The sequence below is a fragment of the Acaromyces ingoldii genome (assembly GCF_003144295.1).
Source record: "Acaromyces ingoldii strain MCA 4198 unplaced genomic scaffold FA10scaffold_1, whole genome shotgun sequence".
Taxonomy (NCBI): Eukaryota; Fungi; Basidiomycota; class Exobasidiomycetes; order Exobasidiales; family Cryptobasidiaceae; genus Acaromyces; species Acaromyces ingoldii.
The window spans coordinates 34,801-50,600 of NW_020290247.1; the positions used below are offsets into that span (position 1 = coordinate 34,801).

Consider the following 15,800-nt stretch of genomic DNA (forward strand, 5'->3'; position numbering starts at 1 on the left):
TCGAACAATAGTATATGCCGCTCCTCGGCCAGTCCAGGAGCCCGCTTCATCTCCGATGCAGTCGGCCGAGTGGGCCCATGAGCGCCGGAGAAAGGAGGGGAGCTGTCAGGGCCGCAAATTATACCCCGGGCCAAAAAATAGCCGGACAGCCAGGGCCCCGGCCCGGACCCGGCTTCTTGCCCTTCCAGATTTTAGTGCTAGGCTCGCGCCCACGGCATAGCAAGTGGGACCCATAGCACTGTCCACCATCGAAACATCGGTTGCCATGAGCTCGACACACCAATCTGTTCAGATCCCCAGCCCCGAAGCCGGGGTGCAGCTCGCAGGCGTGCGCATCTCGCCGGAGCCGAGGCCGGCCACACCATCTCCACTGGTCATCCTCGCCCACGGAGTCACGTGCACAAAGGACTATGGCATCCAGGTCTATGCCGAGGTGGGTGTTGTCTTGGAGGGGGGCACTTTTCGAAAGCATGGCTGACACGAGGAGCAAGGCATTTGCATCGGCAGGCTACGAGACACTGCTGTTCGACTACCGGGGCTGGGGCGAGTCGCAAGGCACCAAGCACAGGGTCTCGTTCAAAGAACAGCAGGACGACATTCGCAGCGTGGTCCGGTGGGCCCGGCAACAGCCCGACGTGGACAGCAAGGTGCGTGCAGTACCCAGAAGCCGTCGTTGGGCATTCGACTGATATCCTTCTAGCGAATCGTCCTTTGGGGATCCTCCTTGGGCGCGGGCCATTGCCTCGCCGTTGCTGCCAAGGTGAATCGCACACCGTGTCTTTGAGTACGAGCACGCACTGACTGGCCCTCACAGGACCCGCCGTCCTCCTACGCAGCCGTCATCTGTCTCAATCCCTACACGAGCGGCTACGCCACGCTGGTGAGGTGGCCGATGGTCCTGCAACTCACTTCGAGCTGACACAGACTCCAGCTGCGCGCGCTCACGCCCTGGGCAATGGCGTACTCGGTCGTTGCGCTGATCGACGGCGCAGGCTCACTCCTCGGCACCAAGCCCATCATCTGTCGCTTCACTCAGCATTGCGATCCAGAGACGGGCGCCAAGAGGAAGTTCAGCAGAGGTGTGCTGATCACCGGCAAGGTTCCCCAGGGCTTTTGGCGCGTCAGTGGGGGCGCCTAGTGAGTCCGGCCGCTTTTCTTAGATGCTCCTCGCTGACGGCCAATACCCAGCTTCCCACATTCGAACCACGCGCAGGCCCGCAACCTGCTCCAGCTGCTGAACTCGGAAGTCTGGCTCAGTGCATCAAAGGTCACCGCCCCCATCCTCTTCACGCCCATCAAGGGCAAGGACGAGCTGTGTCCGCCGTGGACCGCGGCACGTGCGGCAAAGCGTGCGCCCAGGGGAGAGTACCAGGGGCTGGGCGACCGCCAGTCGAATCACTTTAGCGTCTACCAGCCAGGCCTGGACACAAACTGCGCCGAACAGGGCGTGGCCGTGCACCTCGACTTCCTCAAGCGGACCGTGCCCGTGTGATCTGTGACTCGAAATGTACTGTAGAATTACCACGTGGAAATATACAGGACAAGAACTTTTGCTCCCGCACACGACGATGAGCCTCGCGGTGCGTCCCTGCCGCGACGGCGACTACGCCAGCATCACGGCCATCTACCGGCTCGCGGTGCTGCACGGAACGGCCACCTTTGACGTCGAGCCACCGTCGCTCGAGGACGTGGCGGCGCGCTTCGCAAGCCTCCGTTCGCAGGACTACCCCTGCCTCGTCGCCGAGGTGGACGGCGCCGTCGTGGCCTACGCCTACGCCGGCCCCCACCGTCCCCGACCAGCGTATGGCGCCACGGTGGAGGTGAGCATCTACGTCGATGCCCAGCACCGGGGGCGCGGCATCGGAACGCGGCTGCTGGCGGCGCTGATCGACGAGACGGTGGCGCGCGGGTTCCGCCAGGCGCTGGCCGTGATTGGCGACTCGAGCAACGCGGCCTCGATCCGGCTCCACGCCGCCAACGGCTTTGCGCACGTCGGCACCTTTGCCAACGTCGGCTGGAAGTTTGGGCGCTGGCTCGACACGGTCCTCATGCAGCGCGCGCTGGGCGAGGGGAGCAGCACGCCGCGTTCTGGCGCTTGACCCAAGGTCAGGTCAGGTCAGGTCAGGTCAGGGACACGTCGAAGTGCGCGTTGGATCGCAGCCGCTGCGCCAGGACCTCGCCCGCAGCGAGGCTGGAGGGAAAGACACCGCCGCGACGAGCCAGGGGCGTCAGCTGGTCGCGCGGCGTCTGTGCGATGCTCAGGCCCGTCTCGATGAGCATGCGTGATGTAACGTAGCTGCTCTCCATGCTTGTTAGTTCTTCATTGGCATTTCCTTTGATGCAAGCTCCAGTTACCCACTAGCCTGGGTCGCCCCGCGAGTACAGCCGGCACACGGCCGTGCGGCCCTTTTGTGTTGTGACGACGGTGCGCACGTCCATGAAGCCGAGGCGCGTGTTGATGATATCGGGCGGGCCGCCGTTGCGCGGCAGCACGGCACTCAGGCCCGCGCGCAGGAGCGGGAACAGGACGAGGGACTGGGTAAAGAGCTTGACGACGATGCTCGTCACCACGGTCAGCAGCCAGAGCGGCGTCACGATGGCCTCCTGGTACTGGTACGCATCCGAGTAGCGCACGGGCGCGTCGGCAGCAGCGGTGCGGGCCAGGCCCCAGGCCCGGTAGGCGACGCGGGTGTTGTGGGGCGCAAAGAAGAGCCAGGCACCGTAGCGCGCAAAGGCACTGTGGTACCGCGCGAGTTCGAACTTGTTCTGCTGCCTGGGGCCTCCACGCACGGGGCTCAGCCAGTCGGGCCGGTTGCTGCGCACCATGTCGCCACGGCCCTCGCTGGCCATGACGAGGATGCTCTCGAGCGTGCCCGAGGAGAACCAGCCGAAAGTGCTGATGCCCGCGTAGGCATCGACGATCTCGTCGTCTGGGTCGCTGCGCTGGAGGGCGCGCGCCGCCAGGTAGGCCGTCAGCTCGCCCGGCACAGAGTCGAAGCCGGCCGAGGGCACAATGATGGCCCCCGTGCGCTGCGCCGCCTCGTGGTACTTGTCCACGAGCGTCGCATAGAAGGCCGTCTCGCCGGTGAGGTCCACGTAGCACGTGCCGTTGCGCACGCAGGCCTCGACGACGACCTCGCCGCCCAGGCGCAGGTAGGGTCCCACCAGGTTGGCCACGCACCGGGCCTGGCGCGCCATGGCGTCGATCGAGTCGCGGTCGCCCGTGTCGGCGACGAGCACATCGCACGAGAGGCTCAGTGCAGCGCGCATCGCCTCGAGACGCGGGCGGGAGCGCCCGGCGATGGCCCACCGCACCTCGCCGTCGGTCTTCTTGCTGCTGTACGTGGCCGCGAGGTACTTTGCACACAGCTGGCCCGTGTAGCCCGTGGCGCCAAACAGGACCAGGTCGTACTCCATGGTGATTGTGCTTGGATCTCGCGAGCTTCTCAATCCTTGTACGGCAGAGTACCGGGGCTTTTATGCCATCGCAGTCTGCGCGGATTCACGAGCGGAGGGAAATCACGATGGAGAAGCTGCTTGCGTAAGGACTTAGTCCCGAGATCCGAGTGCCGGGCTAGTGTTTTCGTCGAGGGAAACGCTCTCTCACGCGGCGATCGGGCGATGGTGGTCACACCGGTCACACCGAACAAGTGGAGGCTGAGCCGGGGCATGACCATGCCCCGCGTCGATGTGTATGCATGACGGTCAAATCCTGCGCTAGCACCAGCGAGGGCAAGAGCTGAGAGAAGAAGAAAAAGAGCAAGTTTGAAAGGAGGGAACACGTCTGGCAAGGGTTCATCTAATTACAGTTTTCCAACGGGAAGCGTAAAGTAGCTGTAGGACTGTCAGTATCCAGTGATGTGACTGCGACAATGGCAGGGCGACGCACCTCGTGTTCTTTGTCAGGAAGGCAGCCGTGCCCACGTAGTAGAGGACAAAGGCAGCCGCCACGCCGAGCGCGCCTCCCGCCCGCTCCAGGCCCGCGTGGCCCGTGTAGCCGTAGGCGGCGAGCATGGCCAGGGTCCTGTTCCGTCTTGTCAGCTGTGAATGCAGAGCCAGAAAAGGGGGGGCTCACTACTCACAGATCAAGCAGAACGAGAAAGACGACAGTAGCACCGCTGCTTCGGAACGACGAGAGGAGAACTGCTCAGGCAGCATCGTCAGTGCTTCTCGCACATGGCCCGGCTCTGCACACTTCTACTCACACAGCGTTGTGATGCCAAACCAGATCCACAGAAAGAGACCGATGGCCTCGCTGGCCTCGGCAGCACCCATGCCCTGGGGCGAGTAGACGTTGGGCTGGCCGTCGTAGGTGCCCGTGAGGCCGAAGAAGGGAATGAGGATGATGCTGTAGCCCCACCAAAAGGCCGAGTAGCACACAAAGAGCGTGCCGCCAAAGGTGTTGCCGCTCGCAAACTCCCACAGGCCGGCAAAGAATTGAGCCAGGCCGCCGAAAGTTAGCGACATGGTGAGAAGGCCATGCGACAGCTCGATCTCGGCCACGTGGAGCGTGTAGAGCGAAAAGAGGAGCAACGTCGTGGCGAAGCCGTATGCGCCCGACGGCAGCGGGTTGGCAATCTTGCGGTGCGACGCTGCGACGGCGATGAGGTCGTCGTGGTGCACCTGGCTGTCGCTCTCGCCGCCTTTGATTGTGTCGTCGGGGGTGGACATGCTGTGTGTGACAGGGTGGGGCTGTTTTCGCGGTGCAGCCGACGTGGAAAGCAGCCGCTTAAGAAGGCCGGGGCCATGTTCCCGTGCCCGAGGGGGTGCTTATCTCGTCCGAGCTTATCCGGCCTCTCTCCGGTCGTTGTGTGGCCCTTCCTTGCCGTGAATGCTGTCAAACATCCCTTATCGTGGATGTTGGCAAACGTCCCGGGGATGGATGGCTTATCCGGGCGAGGTTGGATGGCTTATCCGTGGCTTATCCGGGCGTTGTCCGTGCGCCCGAGGTGTCAGACGCGATAGATCTTTGGCGCAGCATTTAAAGACGGGCTCAGGCATGGGGGGACGGTCCAGTCGCGCCCTCGCAAAGCACTGCTCAACCATGTCGAAACCGTACACCAAGCCCAGCCTGCTGGAGCAGTTTGGCCTCCGGCCAGACCCCAACCAGCTCGAGCACACATTCTCCAACGGCCACCGGCTCACAAAGGTCCACACGAACCACGCGCCCGTCTACCACCGCCGGATCGGCAACCCCTTTCCGCTGCTGGCCATCTCGATTGGGGCGACCATCATGCTCATTGCGCCCGTCCTGCTCGGCCTGCGCAACTTCACCCAGCTCAACATCGTCCTCGCCATTGGCCTGCCCCTCGGCCTCATCGGCAACTTTGTCGCGGCCATGTTTGCCTATGCCGAGGGCAACACGTACATCGCCACCTTTGCGTCTGTCCTCGGCGGCCTCCTCGGTGGGCTGTCTCTGGCCTTTTTGCCCTGGACGGGGATCCAGGCTGCCTACATCGGCAATGCTGCGTCGGTCCAGGAGGGCATGCTGGACCTCCTCAAGGCCCTCTCGCTCTTCTTCTTCTGCGCCATGATTCCCGTCTTTTTCATCTTCTTGGCCTCGTTCAAGACCGCCGTGCCCGTCGCCGGCGGTGCGCTCCTCATCGTCGTCTCGCTCATCCTCAACGGCGCCAACTACATCCACTATCCGATGCTGGAGCTGCAAAAGGGATGCGGGGCCCTGTTCATCGTCGTCGGCATCGTGCTGTGGTACACGGCGCTGGCCGTGCTCAACCAGGAGGAGGGCATCAAGGTTGTGAGTGATCTGGCAGGCTCCTTTGCTGCTGCTTCTCTTTACTGACCTGCACCTCGCGACAGCCCGTCTTTGCGCTGCCCCGACACGATGATTAGGTTCTTTTGTACATGGGCCGGCGTTGTGAATCTATGCCTGGCGCGGTCTTGCTGCTGCTTACGGTTGTTACTGAGTGCCTGTCCGCGGTCGCCTTTTGATATCTCTGTCCGCGGTCCTTCATTGAAAACCTGCCTATGGTCATTTACTAGAGTGTCCGACTACTGAGAAGTCTGCCTACAATCGTTTGCTGAAGTGCCGGCCGTTCGTGAAATGCCTGCCTTACGGCCGCGATCCGAAATGCCTGCTTACGGCTGCTTACTGGGAAGTGGAGTTTAAATACGCGCCTAGAAGTTCTGCGCTCCAACGCCCACCACTACCATGCTGGCCTTGACCGCAGCGACCGGCAAGATCGGCGGCGCCGTTCTCGACGCCCTGCTGGACTATGGCCTCGTACCTGCAGACCAGCTCAAGGTGCTGACGAGCTCCCCGCCAGAGTCTCCCAGGGTGCAGAAGCTCGTCGAGCGCGGCCTCAAGGTTCACCACGCGCGCTACCAGGACGGGCCAGCCTTTGGCCAGGCGCTCGGCAGGGGCGACACACTCTTTCTCGTGTCCACGCCCGAGATCGAGCTCGACTTCAACGACGCTCCCCTCGGAAACGGCCGTGAGGGCCGGCACTTCTCGGCCATCGATGCCGCCGTCGCAGCCGGCGTCGACCGCATCGTCTACACCTCGTTGGCCTTCAAGGACGGCTCGCAGGCCGGGGTCATGCGCGCCCACTTTCGCACCGAGAGCTATCTGCGGGACCTGCACAGCCAGGGCAAGCTCCGCAGCTACACAATCGTGCGCGAGGGCCTCTACAGCGAGAGCTGGCCTCTGTACGTGGGACACTACCGCGGCGGCGACGACGACGACGACGAACGCAAGGATGTCGTTGTCGCCGGCGACGGCCCCATCTCCTGGACGAGCATCGCCGATCTCGGCCTTGCGACGGCTCTGGTCCTGACCGAGGCCGCCGATCGGTTCCGTGAAGAGACTGTATTCCTCTCGCAGCAGCGCGCGCTGCCCCTTGGCCATATTGCCGCCACCCTGGGATGCTCCCTCAAGACCACCCCGCCAGACGAGTACGTGCAGCACTACGTCCAGACCCGTGGCATGGACCGGGCGATGCTGGAGTGGTGGGTGAGCACCTACCCAAGCCTGCCGGACGGCCTCTGCCACATCCAGGAGTCGCCGCTCGAGGAGCTTTTGTCGAGCAAGGGCCGCTCGCCGCAGTCCTTTGAGGACATCTTTGGCAAGATGCGCTCGAAGCAGACATGACTATATCTGTAGCCTTACCACCACCTCCTCTCTGAACAATGCAATAGAGCCTGCTGCCTGCTTCGCTGCACGAAACACCGCGACCCACGGAGATGCACGAACACGTGGTCCGAGGTCGGAAGTGGGAGCTAGCCTGATCGGCGCCGATGCTCGGCTGGCTGGCGTGTTTCTTAGCTCAAGTACATCTCCACCTTTTCTCTCGTGCCTTGGTGGTTGTTTCCTTGCCTTGGTGGTGGTTCTCTTGCCTTGGTGGTGGTTCTCTTGCCTTGGTGGTGGTTCTCTTGCCTTGGTGGTGGCTCAAGAGAATGCCCGGGCGTGCGTCCACCTACCGCCGCGTGCCCCAAGAGGACGACGTGCCAGCGATCTCGCGCGCTCCGCACTCCGCCTATGCCCTGCTCGACTGCTCCGATGGGTCATGGAGCCCAGAAACGCTGCGTGGGTTGCTGACTGATTCTGGCGCCTGGGAGCCTTCTGCTGACCTGGACGCAGTCTCGCATATCGAGGACGAGCTTGTCAAGAAGCGTCCGCCTCAATTCTTCCTCGCCATAATTTTCTACGCTTCGCGCTCGCCAGGACCTTATGAACAAGCCGAGGCTGTGCTGCGCGTTGCGTTGCCTCCACTACACGCCTCGCAGAGGTGCCTGTATGCACTCGCAGATGATACCCCCTGCCTTAGAGGAGGCAGGCTGTCCACTGAACGTTCAAAAGCTCAAGATAAGTATCTCGGCGACCTGACGGGCGGGTGGAGCAGTCTCGCACAGGGCGAGCCACTCGGCGTCGTCGAACGGACGGCGCGAGGCCGAGTGCACGTCACCACCGCAGACGCCAGCTCAGTCAGCAAGTGGAACATCCGAAGGAAGAGGTGTCTCGCCCCGCCGTGGAAGCCACTATCCGAGTCGCCGTCGCAAGTCGAGCGTCCCCTTGATGCAGCCGATGCTTTGCCTGCAACGAGCAAGTTTCCCTGGCCGAGCCAGTCCAACCGCCAGACAGCAGTCGATGCCGTGGCTCAATTTGTCCAGGCAGACACAAGCACGAGCCGGTATCTCGTCTGTCCAGAGTCGGCATTCGGATGGGATCTGGACCTGCTCCAAGATCTCATCAACGATAGCCTCGAAAGCCAGGCGACAGGAAGCAGCTCTTCTCGGCTGGGCTCCTTCCTTGCCTCCTTTGGTCCCAATTCTGCCTTTCGCTCGGCACAGATCCAAATCGAGTCAAAGCAACCTGCAGCCGCAATCCGCGCCATTGAAGGAACTTGGCGGAGAAACCTGCTCGGAAGAAGCTTCAAAATGTACACCGATGGCTTTATTGTGTGCGCCTTCATCGGCGGCATATTATGGGTGTGCCTTATGATTGGCCTCTTCACAATCAAGGCGCTCGCGATCAACGTGCTCGCTGTGGTGCTGTCCCTTCTGCCTGTCGCCTTGGCCTTTGCCCTCTTCCCGATGTGCGAGGACCGAGGCACGGTGCATGAAGGGATTGGTGTCACGTGGGCCCTTTCGCGATGGTCCCAGACGCCCTTCGCGGCCGATGACGAGGGCCTCGAGCCCATCAGCAAGGACGACGTCCTCGCGCGTCTCCCGGGCGCCGTCGACGCACGCGTGCAAGACAAGAGCTGGTACGTCCTGTATGGAAATAGCGAAGAGGACTGGTGGGCCCAAAATGCCGTCATAATTCTCAACGCCCTCCGGTCCGGACGCCGGGGAGCCCTCTTCCTGGACGAGATGCCCAGAGGTCTTGGTCAGCAAGGTCACCAGGGCCATGAGCACAGGTCCCAAAGCCAAGCAGTGGCATCTAGCTCTCGTGAAGACCCCTTGGGACTGCCGCCGATGTACAGCCACAATCTGCACACCCGAAGCGACGACAGGCGGGATGATAAACATCAAGCCTCAGACGACGACATTGTATAGCGATGCAAGCCTCAGACGGCGATATTGTTAGCGATGCAAGCCTCAGACGGCGATATTGTATAGCGATGCATCGCAACACTGCATGCAATTGTAAAGAGGGTGGCAGAAGACAAAGGGGAGATGTGGGCTAGGGGTGAGATATTGTTCATGGTAGGGTGAGGAGTGCAAGGACTAGTCAATCTCAATCAGACCAGGACCGGCGACGGTGCACTTGGCGACGGCGGCCGCGTCGGCAAAGGGGCCCGCGTTGTCGACGAGCGCAGCGACGGTGAGGCCGTGGGAGAAGCCCTTGTCGTAGGGGAACGAGGCCGTAAAGGTGGCCGAGTTCTTGCCGTTGCTGTGCACAGACTTGATCGGCACCACCACGGGCTTGTTCTGGCCGCTGATGTAGGCCAGGTGGTTGGACGAGCTCGAGACCTTGCCGTACGAGGTGTCGAACTTGAGTGCACCGACGCTCTTGGCCTCGGGCATGGCGTTGCTGGCGTCCAGCTTCAGCGTGTCAAACGAGGGAATGTGGATCGACGACACGTTGCTCGATGGCTTGCACGAGCCAGGCACGATGAACATCTGGTTGACGCCGTTAAAGGCAAACGGACCGGCAGCGGCGGTCAGGAAGGGCGACGCAGAGGGCGTCTTCCTCTGGATGAGGCGGTAGGCGCCGTCCTGCTCGCCCTCCTGGCCGATGATCGAGCCCACGAGGCTCACGAGACCGTTGGCGGCCTGTCCGCCGTCGAGGGCAAACGTCTTCTGAACGCCCTGGAGCGTGCCGAGGACGAGGTCGGTAAAGGTGGCGGCCAGGGCAATGGCGCTCTTGAAGTCCGAGACGGGGAACATGTAGTTGCACGGTCCAATCGTCTTGCCGCCAGCACTGGCCAGAATGGCGTTGGCACCAATGGCGTGGATCTCTTCCTGGGCACGGATGGCCTTGAGCGACTTGACGACGTAGGCCTTGTCCAGGCCCCCAAAGTCGGTGTAGCCGCTGACGCCGTTGGTGACGTTGTCGAGCAGCGAGCTAAAGTAGGCCGTCTCAAAGATTTCGTTGACGGCAATCACCTGGAGGCTCTGGATCGCATCTGCAGGCAGCTTCGTGGGCAGCGCCGTGTTGGGCAGCGTGCCGCCGGCCTCGGACTGAATCTTCATGAGCTGCGAGGGCGACGGGTTGGGGAAGCCATCGGGGAGCGAGAACGGTGCCGCTGCGGCCGCGCCGGCCAGGAGAAGGAGAGAAAAAGTCTTCATGGTCAGGGTGGTGCGAAAAGGGGTGATTGAATTCGAAAAGATCAGGCTTGCACGGTGGCTTATAACAGGAAAGGAGAGGGCACTGATGACATGAACAGGAATGCACAGAATCATGCGACTAGAGGAGGAACCTTCGACGATCTTGATGCGGCGCCGATCGCAGTGTGACGGTCTGGTCTGTCTGGTGGGCCCGGCGGCGGGAGAGAGAGAAAGCACGGACCCTTCGGGGCAGGGTCCAAAACGTGGGCCGCGGTCCATAGATTTTCTCCACACAGAATAAAAGAAAGGGCAGTGAGATGGATTTTCGGCAGGAAAACAGGGTAAGCATCGCGGTCGGAGCTAGTAAGACCACCGAGGCTCAGGACCGCTAAAGTCGTAGATGACGCTCGAGTGGGGCCGAGAGCCGCCGCGCTCAGAGAAGGGCTTGACAAAGTCGATCGTCCGGTTGAAGTGGAGTGAGCCATCGTCCTGGTCGACGTCGATCACGTGGGCAAAGTAGTTGCCCGGCGTGTTGAGGATGCCAAAGTCGCCCGTGCGCACAAAGTAGTCGGTCACGATCAGATGCTTCTCGTCGGGCGAGAGCGAGAGGAAGTGGGGCCCAATGACGGGCACGCCCTGCGAGTTTTGGTTCTCGTCGGGGTCGTCGAGCCGCTTGATGTTCTTGAGGTCCTTGAGGTCGAGGGCAAAGATGTGGTTGCCCGTCGTGATGGTCCCGTAGAGGTAGCGGCCGTCGCGGGAAAAGGTCGTGTAGATGGCCGTCGTGTCGCGCGCCTTGGGCCCGAGGTCGTAGAGGAGCTCGGCAGTGCCCTGCTGGCCCGTGGTAGCGTCCTTGCGGCGCGGGTAGATGATCCAGACCTGGCCCAGGTGGACGGCCGTGGCGATGGCGGCGCCCTCCTCGTTGCCGGGAATGAATTTGACGTCCTGAATACCGCCACCGTGGGGGATGGTGATCGTCGACAGGATGGAGCGGTCCTTGAGGTTCCAGAGGCGCAGTGTGTTGGCGCGCTGGATGCCCGTCGATGGCTTGAGCACCGACAGGGGCACGACGTAGTCGCTCGTCAGGATGAGGTTGTTCTGCCAGTCAATCGAGAGGCCGTGGGGCGAGAACTGCTGTGAGAGAGCATTGAGGTTGTCGAGCGACTCGGGCCACTGGCCGATGATGTCGTTGTCGGCGTTGGTCTCGATGAGGCGGCCGGGCGAGGTGCCGGCGGCGCTTCCCATGTCTGGTTCGTGAGTGTGTTAGCATCGAGCCCTTACGCCACGTAGCTCACCAGCTGCCACGCCAGATCGAGCGACAGACAGAAGACAACTCGGACGGAAAGAGACAGACACTCACAGGTGATAAAGAAGCCACCGTCGGGCTTGGCACGGATCTCATCGGTGATCGAGGCGAGCGCTGCACGGTTGCTCTTCTTAAACTGGGGACGGTACGGGTCGGTGACGTCAAAGTAGAAGGCGGTGTCCTGCGTCTTGAGGAGCGAGAGGAGGCCGCCACCGACGATGGTCTTGCCGTCGGCCGAGGCGCCGACATGGTGGGGCTCGTTGCCCGACGTGGGCACCTCGGCAATGTCGACAAAGGTGCCAAAGGTGTCGTCGTCGAGCGAGACGGCGGCGAGGAAGTCCTTGTGCTTGCGGTCCTCGGAGCCCGTCCAGAAGTAGCCGAGCTTCTTGGGCTTGATGTCGCTCTTGGGGAACGGCTCTTTGGTGTCGATGGCCGGCGTCGGGGGCTGGAGGATGATGCCGTCGGGCGCGTTGTTGGCGATGGGGTCAGTGAGGTTGCCGAGCTTGGGGATGATGCTGTCGGGGAGTGAGATCTGCCGCTTGTCGGCCGCCGTGGGAGCCGACGAGGTGAGGCTCAGCGAGGCCAGCACCGTGGCGAGGAGGGGGACGAACTTGCCAGTGAGCATGACTAAACGAGAGTGGGGGAGGGAGTGGGAGCACTTGATGGTCGTCAGCAAGTCTGAAAAAGGCAGACTTAAGTAGGCTCTCAGGCAGTGTCAGCCTACGGTAGCTGTCCCCTCCTAGGGCAGCTGGTGCCTCGACAATGTTCGAAAGCTATCTGATGTGGCCCCGAGCGACTCTAGGCTACTCTTAGTGTCTCGCAGTGCCTTGAGTGGCCTCATGCTCCCTCATACTTCCTCGAAGTGCCTTGAGCGGCCTCACACTCCCTCAAAGTGCCTGGAAGTGCATCATGCTCTCTCAAAGTGTCTCATAGTGCCTCAAAATGACTCTCAAGCAGCTTGAAAGCCTTCGAAAATGGCTCAATCACGGTCAGCTAGCCCGGGATGAAGCCCGAGACCATGCCCCTGAATGGCGTGACGGCCGACGGGCGGGTGCTCATCCTAGCCTCGTTGATGGCGAAAGCGTCCGTCGGTTGAACGTGTCGACTGTGGTCACCGGGTGGGAATCGCCGGGAGCACGCCATCCTTGGCCTCGGGCGCTAGACAGTTTAGGCTCTTGCTGCAGGAGAAAATCGCTCATCTACCGAACAGAGTTGGAGGAATTCGCCTTGCAGTAGCGTCGAAGCACGGGCAGTGAGAGCTCTTTTCTTCCTGACAGGCGTCCGCTGCTGCAACAATTTGCCTATTTTGACAGACGCGCCAAGAGGCGCTAACCCAATCAAAGAAGGTCGATAGTGTTTCCTCGTCTGTCACCCAAACGTAGGCGTCGATGGCGCAAGAGTGATCGTCATCGTCTGAACGCGCTTTCGAACAAGCTCGCCTTCTAATCAGATTCCGAGGCGGGGATCCTTTGCTCACGGACAGGGGGCCCGATCAGATGGGCAGCCGATAAAAAGGCGCTCGTCTCAGTTTACTGGCTCAGGCCATCACACTTCTCCCAGCACGGTTCTCTTCACACAATGGTCCGTCTCTCGCTCCTTACGGTCGCGCTCTCTGCCACCCTGGCACTCGCCTCTCCCCTGCCCCAGACCGATGTGAGTGCTCCCGCGTACACCCAAACAGCAACGCAAGCTGACTAGGGCCTCCAGTACGGCGGAGTGACCAAGACGCCGGAGCTCGAAGGCCTCAATGCACTCCTTGCAGGACTCCAGGGCAGCCTGGAGAAGCTGACGCAGGCCCTGCACGGCCGCCAGCGCCGCGATGCGCCCGAACTCAACCTCGAGGACACGATTCTGAGCAGCGTCCCCGAGCTCGTGCCCCTCATCACGGACCTGGGCATCCCCGCCGGCAACCACTGAGCTTTGTCACCTACTGTTTTCATTCCTTTGTTTCCCCCCAGATCTTTTTAGCAGCGCCGTGCAATGTCAAGCCGTGTACCTGCCCATCTCCCACCGTAACATGACTAGTCGTGTGTGTTCCGCCGTAACATGACTAGTCGTGTGTGTTCCAGGCACCGGTGCAAGCAGGCACGTGCCACGTGGCAATTGAGAGACTAGTGCGCATGAATCGGACCCTGCCATGAGTTGATCAGCAGGCAGTGCCTGAGATCGGCGGTCGATCCAGGAGGGAAGAGGGAAGCTGCGAGACCGGGCAGCGAGTCCAGATAGCACGACAGGTCGCGAGCTAAGCCGCAAAGACAGTTCGCAGAGAGAGGCTAGTGCCGAGATCAGCATGTCAAAGGAAAGGGAGCGCCGGGTGATGAGCGCCTCGTGCGACGCCTGTCGTCTGCGAAAGGTGAGTGACCGAAGAGCACGCCGTGGTGCCGGCTAGAATGCTCAAGGCAAGAATGCCAGGTGACGTGCGACCGGCGGATCCGGCTGGAGCGGGGCGAGGCCGAGTGCAGCGCGTGCGACCGCCACGGACTCAAGTGCACCTTTACGTGGAACCCAAAGAGGCGGAGCAAGAACCCGAATCCCTATCAGATTGCTGGCCTGACACGCACAACGCTCCATGCCTGCGTCGTGGCCTACATGCGCTATGCAGCGCCCTGCATGCCCGTCCTGGACATCGGCGCACTTGTGGCGCGCGTCGACGAAGAGCGAGACGCAGACCTCGTCGTGCTGGCGACGGCGTGCATGGGCGCCGGACTGCTCGAGCCGGCCGTGATGGGTGCCGAGGACAAGTTCAAGCTGCAGTACGCCATGGAGAAGCGCTTCCGCGAGCTGCTCCTGACCAAGGCGCCCGCCGAGAGCCTGGATGAAAAGGCCGACGTCATCGAGGCCACGTACGTCATGTCGGATCTCATCACGTCGCAGGTCAGCCGGCCCGACGACCCGCTGTTCCTCGACGCGCTCTCGTACGAGGTCATTGCCCGGCTCGTCTTTGAGGCCGGCATGCACCGCGAGCCGGTTCTCGTCAATGGCCGGCTGCAGGACTGCGCGGGACGTAGCGTGAGCGCGGGGCAGGCGCGGCGCATGTCACGCATCTTTTGGTCCTGCTTCATCCAGGACACCTTTCGGGCCTTTGGGCGGCGGAGAAACGCGCTCATCCGCGACGAGGACTACGACACGGAGCTGCCGGTGTGGATGCTGAGCCCCGAGAATGACTTTGACGCGCCGGCTCATCTGGCCCAGCGCTCGTCGACGGCGGCGTTTGACTCGACGCAGCTGCAATTCATGCTCCGTCTCGCCTTTGTCGTCCGCGCCATCTCGATCAAGTTTGTCACGCCCCAGGCTCAGGGCCGCGGCGTGGCGGTCGCCGACGTGCAGCGGGCCATGACGACGTTCCGGGCCTGGCGCGACGAGCTGCCGGCCGAGGTGGTGTGGGAGGCCGTCATGGCCGCAGGCGCCATCGACGAGGTGACGCGGCGAAAGGGCATCAAGTCTCTTTTCCTCGAGTGCCTCTTCCTCCGCCAGGTCATTGGCACCTGGAGTGCCCTGTGCGAGTACGGGCTGCGGCAGGGCGAGGAGCTGCCGATGCCGTCAGCGTCGACGTCAATGGATGAGCTCGTCCTCGCCTCGTTCTTCCGCATCGCCAAGCTCGACGGCGAGGCCGCGCGGCTGGGCCTCCTCCGTGCCCAGCGCGGAGTCCTCATGGACCTGGCGGCAACGTATGCCATCTGGGGCTGCGCCCTGGTCCAGCACATGCCTGACCTCGCCATCCTGCCCAACCAGCTGGTCCCGCTGGGGCCCCTGGCCCTCGAGGCCACCCTTGTCATCACTGCCGGCGACGTCCTCGTGTGCGTTGCGCAGCTCATCGACGCTGTGTCGACGTGCGACTCGAGCCGCGACTCGGGCGAGATTGCATCGCGGCTGCGCAGCTTTCTGGCCGAGACACACGAGCGCCACGCGCAATTCCAGGCGCAGCTCCAGGCAGGGCCACAGCAGCAGCAGCAGCAGCAGCAGCAGCAGCAGCAGACTTCAAGGGATATCCACGAGACCATGAAGGCCATGCAGCGACAGCTGCGCCAGTACATCGTGCCCAGCCGACCATCCCGGTTCGGCCCCACCGACTACTGCTTCTCGGTGCCGGAGCGCGACACGGAGCCCTGGCAAACCTTTGTCGAGGCACAGGCACTGCTGTCCTCCTCATCTTCGCCGTCCAGCGACGAGGCACTGGGCGCCCTCTCTGTCGCCGAGGCACCCGACGCACAGCACTGGGCCACAGCGGCTTGGAATGGCTCATTGATGTGAAATTTTGATTGTATTT

The 15,800-nt window shown here is 62.3% G+C and overlaps 10 protein-coding genes across 10 annotated transcripts; 7 read left to right on the forward strand and 3 right to left on the reverse strand.

Moving 5' to 3' along the window:
- Nucleotides 1-229: 229 nt before the first annotated feature.
- On the forward strand, nt 230-1,492 carry FA10DRAFT_276676 (alpha/beta-hydrolase; the record flags this gene model as incomplete). The annotated part of the gene is made up of 6 exons (XM_025523333.1): nt 230-433; nt 492-647; nt 701-760; nt 815-880; nt 932-1,137; nt 1,189-1,492. Exons 1-6 carry the CDS (start codon nt 266-268, stop codon nt 1,490-1,492), a joined length of 960 nt encoding a protein of 319 aa, XP_025379817.1. The 5' UTR covers nt 230-265.
- Nucleotides 1,493-1,568: 76 nt separating this feature from the next.
- On the forward strand, nt 1,569-2,099 carry FA10DRAFT_282304 (sortase-like acyltransferase; the record flags this gene model as incomplete). Its single annotated transcript, XM_025523761.1, has 1 exon — nt 1,569-2,099. The coding sequence occupies one exon, from the start codon at nt 1,569-1,571 to the stop codon at nt 2,097-2,099; it is 531 nt and encodes a 176-aa protein (XP_025379818.1).
- A 22-nt stretch (nt 2,100-2,121) lies between these two features.
- Nucleotides 2,122-3,417, reverse strand: FA10DRAFT_226294 (hypothetical protein; the record flags this gene model as incomplete). The annotated part of the gene is made up of 2 exons (XM_025518684.1): nt 2,122-2,296; nt 2,360-3,417. The coding sequence occupies 2 exons, from the start codon at nt 3,415-3,417 to the stop codon at nt 2,122-2,124; spliced, it is 1,233 nt and encodes a 410-aa protein (XP_025379819.1).
- Nucleotides 3,418-3,803: 386 nt separating this feature from the next.
- FA10DRAFT_282306 (hypothetical protein) lies at nt 3,804-4,671 on the reverse strand (the record flags this gene model as incomplete). Its single annotated transcript, XM_025523762.1, has 4 exons — nt 3,804-3,834; nt 3,890-4,024; nt 4,083-4,143; nt 4,206-4,671. 4 exons carry the CDS (start codon nt 4,669-4,671, stop codon nt 3,804-3,806), a joined length of 693 nt encoding a protein of 230 aa, XP_025379820.1.
- Nucleotides 4,672-5,044: 373 nt separating this feature from the next.
- FA10DRAFT_270268 (hypothetical protein) lies at nt 5,045-5,850 on the forward strand (the record flags this gene model as incomplete). Its single annotated transcript, XM_025523061.1, has 2 exons — nt 5,045-5,755; nt 5,818-5,850. 2 exons carry the CDS (start codon nt 5,045-5,047, stop codon nt 5,848-5,850), a joined length of 744 nt encoding a protein of 247 aa, XP_025379821.1.
- A 306-nt stretch (nt 5,851-6,156) lies between these two features.
- Nucleotides 6,157-7,166, forward strand: FA10DRAFT_263395 (NAD(P)-binding protein). Its single transcript, XM_025520205.1, has one exon. It carries the CDS (start codon nt 6,170-6,172, stop codon nt 7,106-7,108), a length of 939 nt encoding a protein of 312 aa, XP_025379822.1. The 5' UTR covers nt 6,157-6,169; the 3' UTR covers nt 7,109-7,166.
- A 202-nt stretch (nt 7,167-7,368) lies between these two features.
- FA10DRAFT_263396 (hypothetical protein) lies at nt 7,369-9,118 on the forward strand. The gene has a single exon (XM_025520206.1). The coding sequence runs from the start codon at nt 7,414-7,416 to the stop codon at nt 9,013-9,015; it is 1,602 nt and encodes a 533-aa protein (XP_025379823.1). The 5' UTR covers nt 7,369-7,413; the 3' UTR covers nt 9,016-9,118.
- A 68-nt stretch (nt 9,119-9,186) lies between these two features.
- FA10DRAFT_257089 (hypothetical protein) lies at nt 9,187-12,158 on the reverse strand (the record flags this gene model as incomplete). Its single annotated transcript, XM_025519835.1, has 3 exons — nt 9,187-10,333; nt 10,604-11,474; nt 11,588-12,158. The coding sequence occupies 3 exons, from the start codon at nt 12,156-12,158 to the stop codon at nt 9,187-9,189; spliced, it is 2,589 nt and encodes an 862-aa protein (XP_025379824.1).
- A 953-nt stretch (nt 12,159-13,111) lies between these two features.
- On the forward strand, nt 13,112-13,450 carry FA10DRAFT_282312 (hypothetical protein; the record flags this gene model as incomplete). Its single annotated transcript, XM_025523763.1, has 2 exons — nt 13,112-13,186; nt 13,241-13,450. The coding sequence occupies 2 exons, from the start codon at nt 13,112-13,114 to the stop codon at nt 13,448-13,450; spliced, it is 285 nt and encodes a 94-aa protein (XP_025379825.1).
- Nucleotides 13,451-13,823: 373 nt separating this feature from the next.
- Nucleotides 13,824-15,784, forward strand: FA10DRAFT_282313 (hypothetical protein; the record flags this gene model as incomplete). The annotated part of the gene is made up of 2 exons (XM_025523764.1): nt 13,824-13,886; nt 13,946-15,784. 2 exons carry the CDS (start codon nt 13,824-13,826, stop codon nt 15,782-15,784), a joined length of 1,902 nt encoding a protein of 633 aa, XP_025379826.1.
- Between the last annotated feature and the right edge of the window lie 16 nt (nt 15,785-15,800).

What these genes read in the sequence shown, in the direction of transcription:
- FA10DRAFT_263395 (XM_025520205.1), top strand. Translation starts at nt 6,170, where the DNA reads ATGCTGGCCTTGACCGCAGCGACCGGCAAGATCGGCGGCGCCGTTCTC.
- FA10DRAFT_263396 (XM_025520206.1), top strand. Translation starts at nt 7,414, where the DNA reads ATGCCCGGGCGTGCGTCCACCTACCGCCGCGTGCCCCAAGAGGACGAC.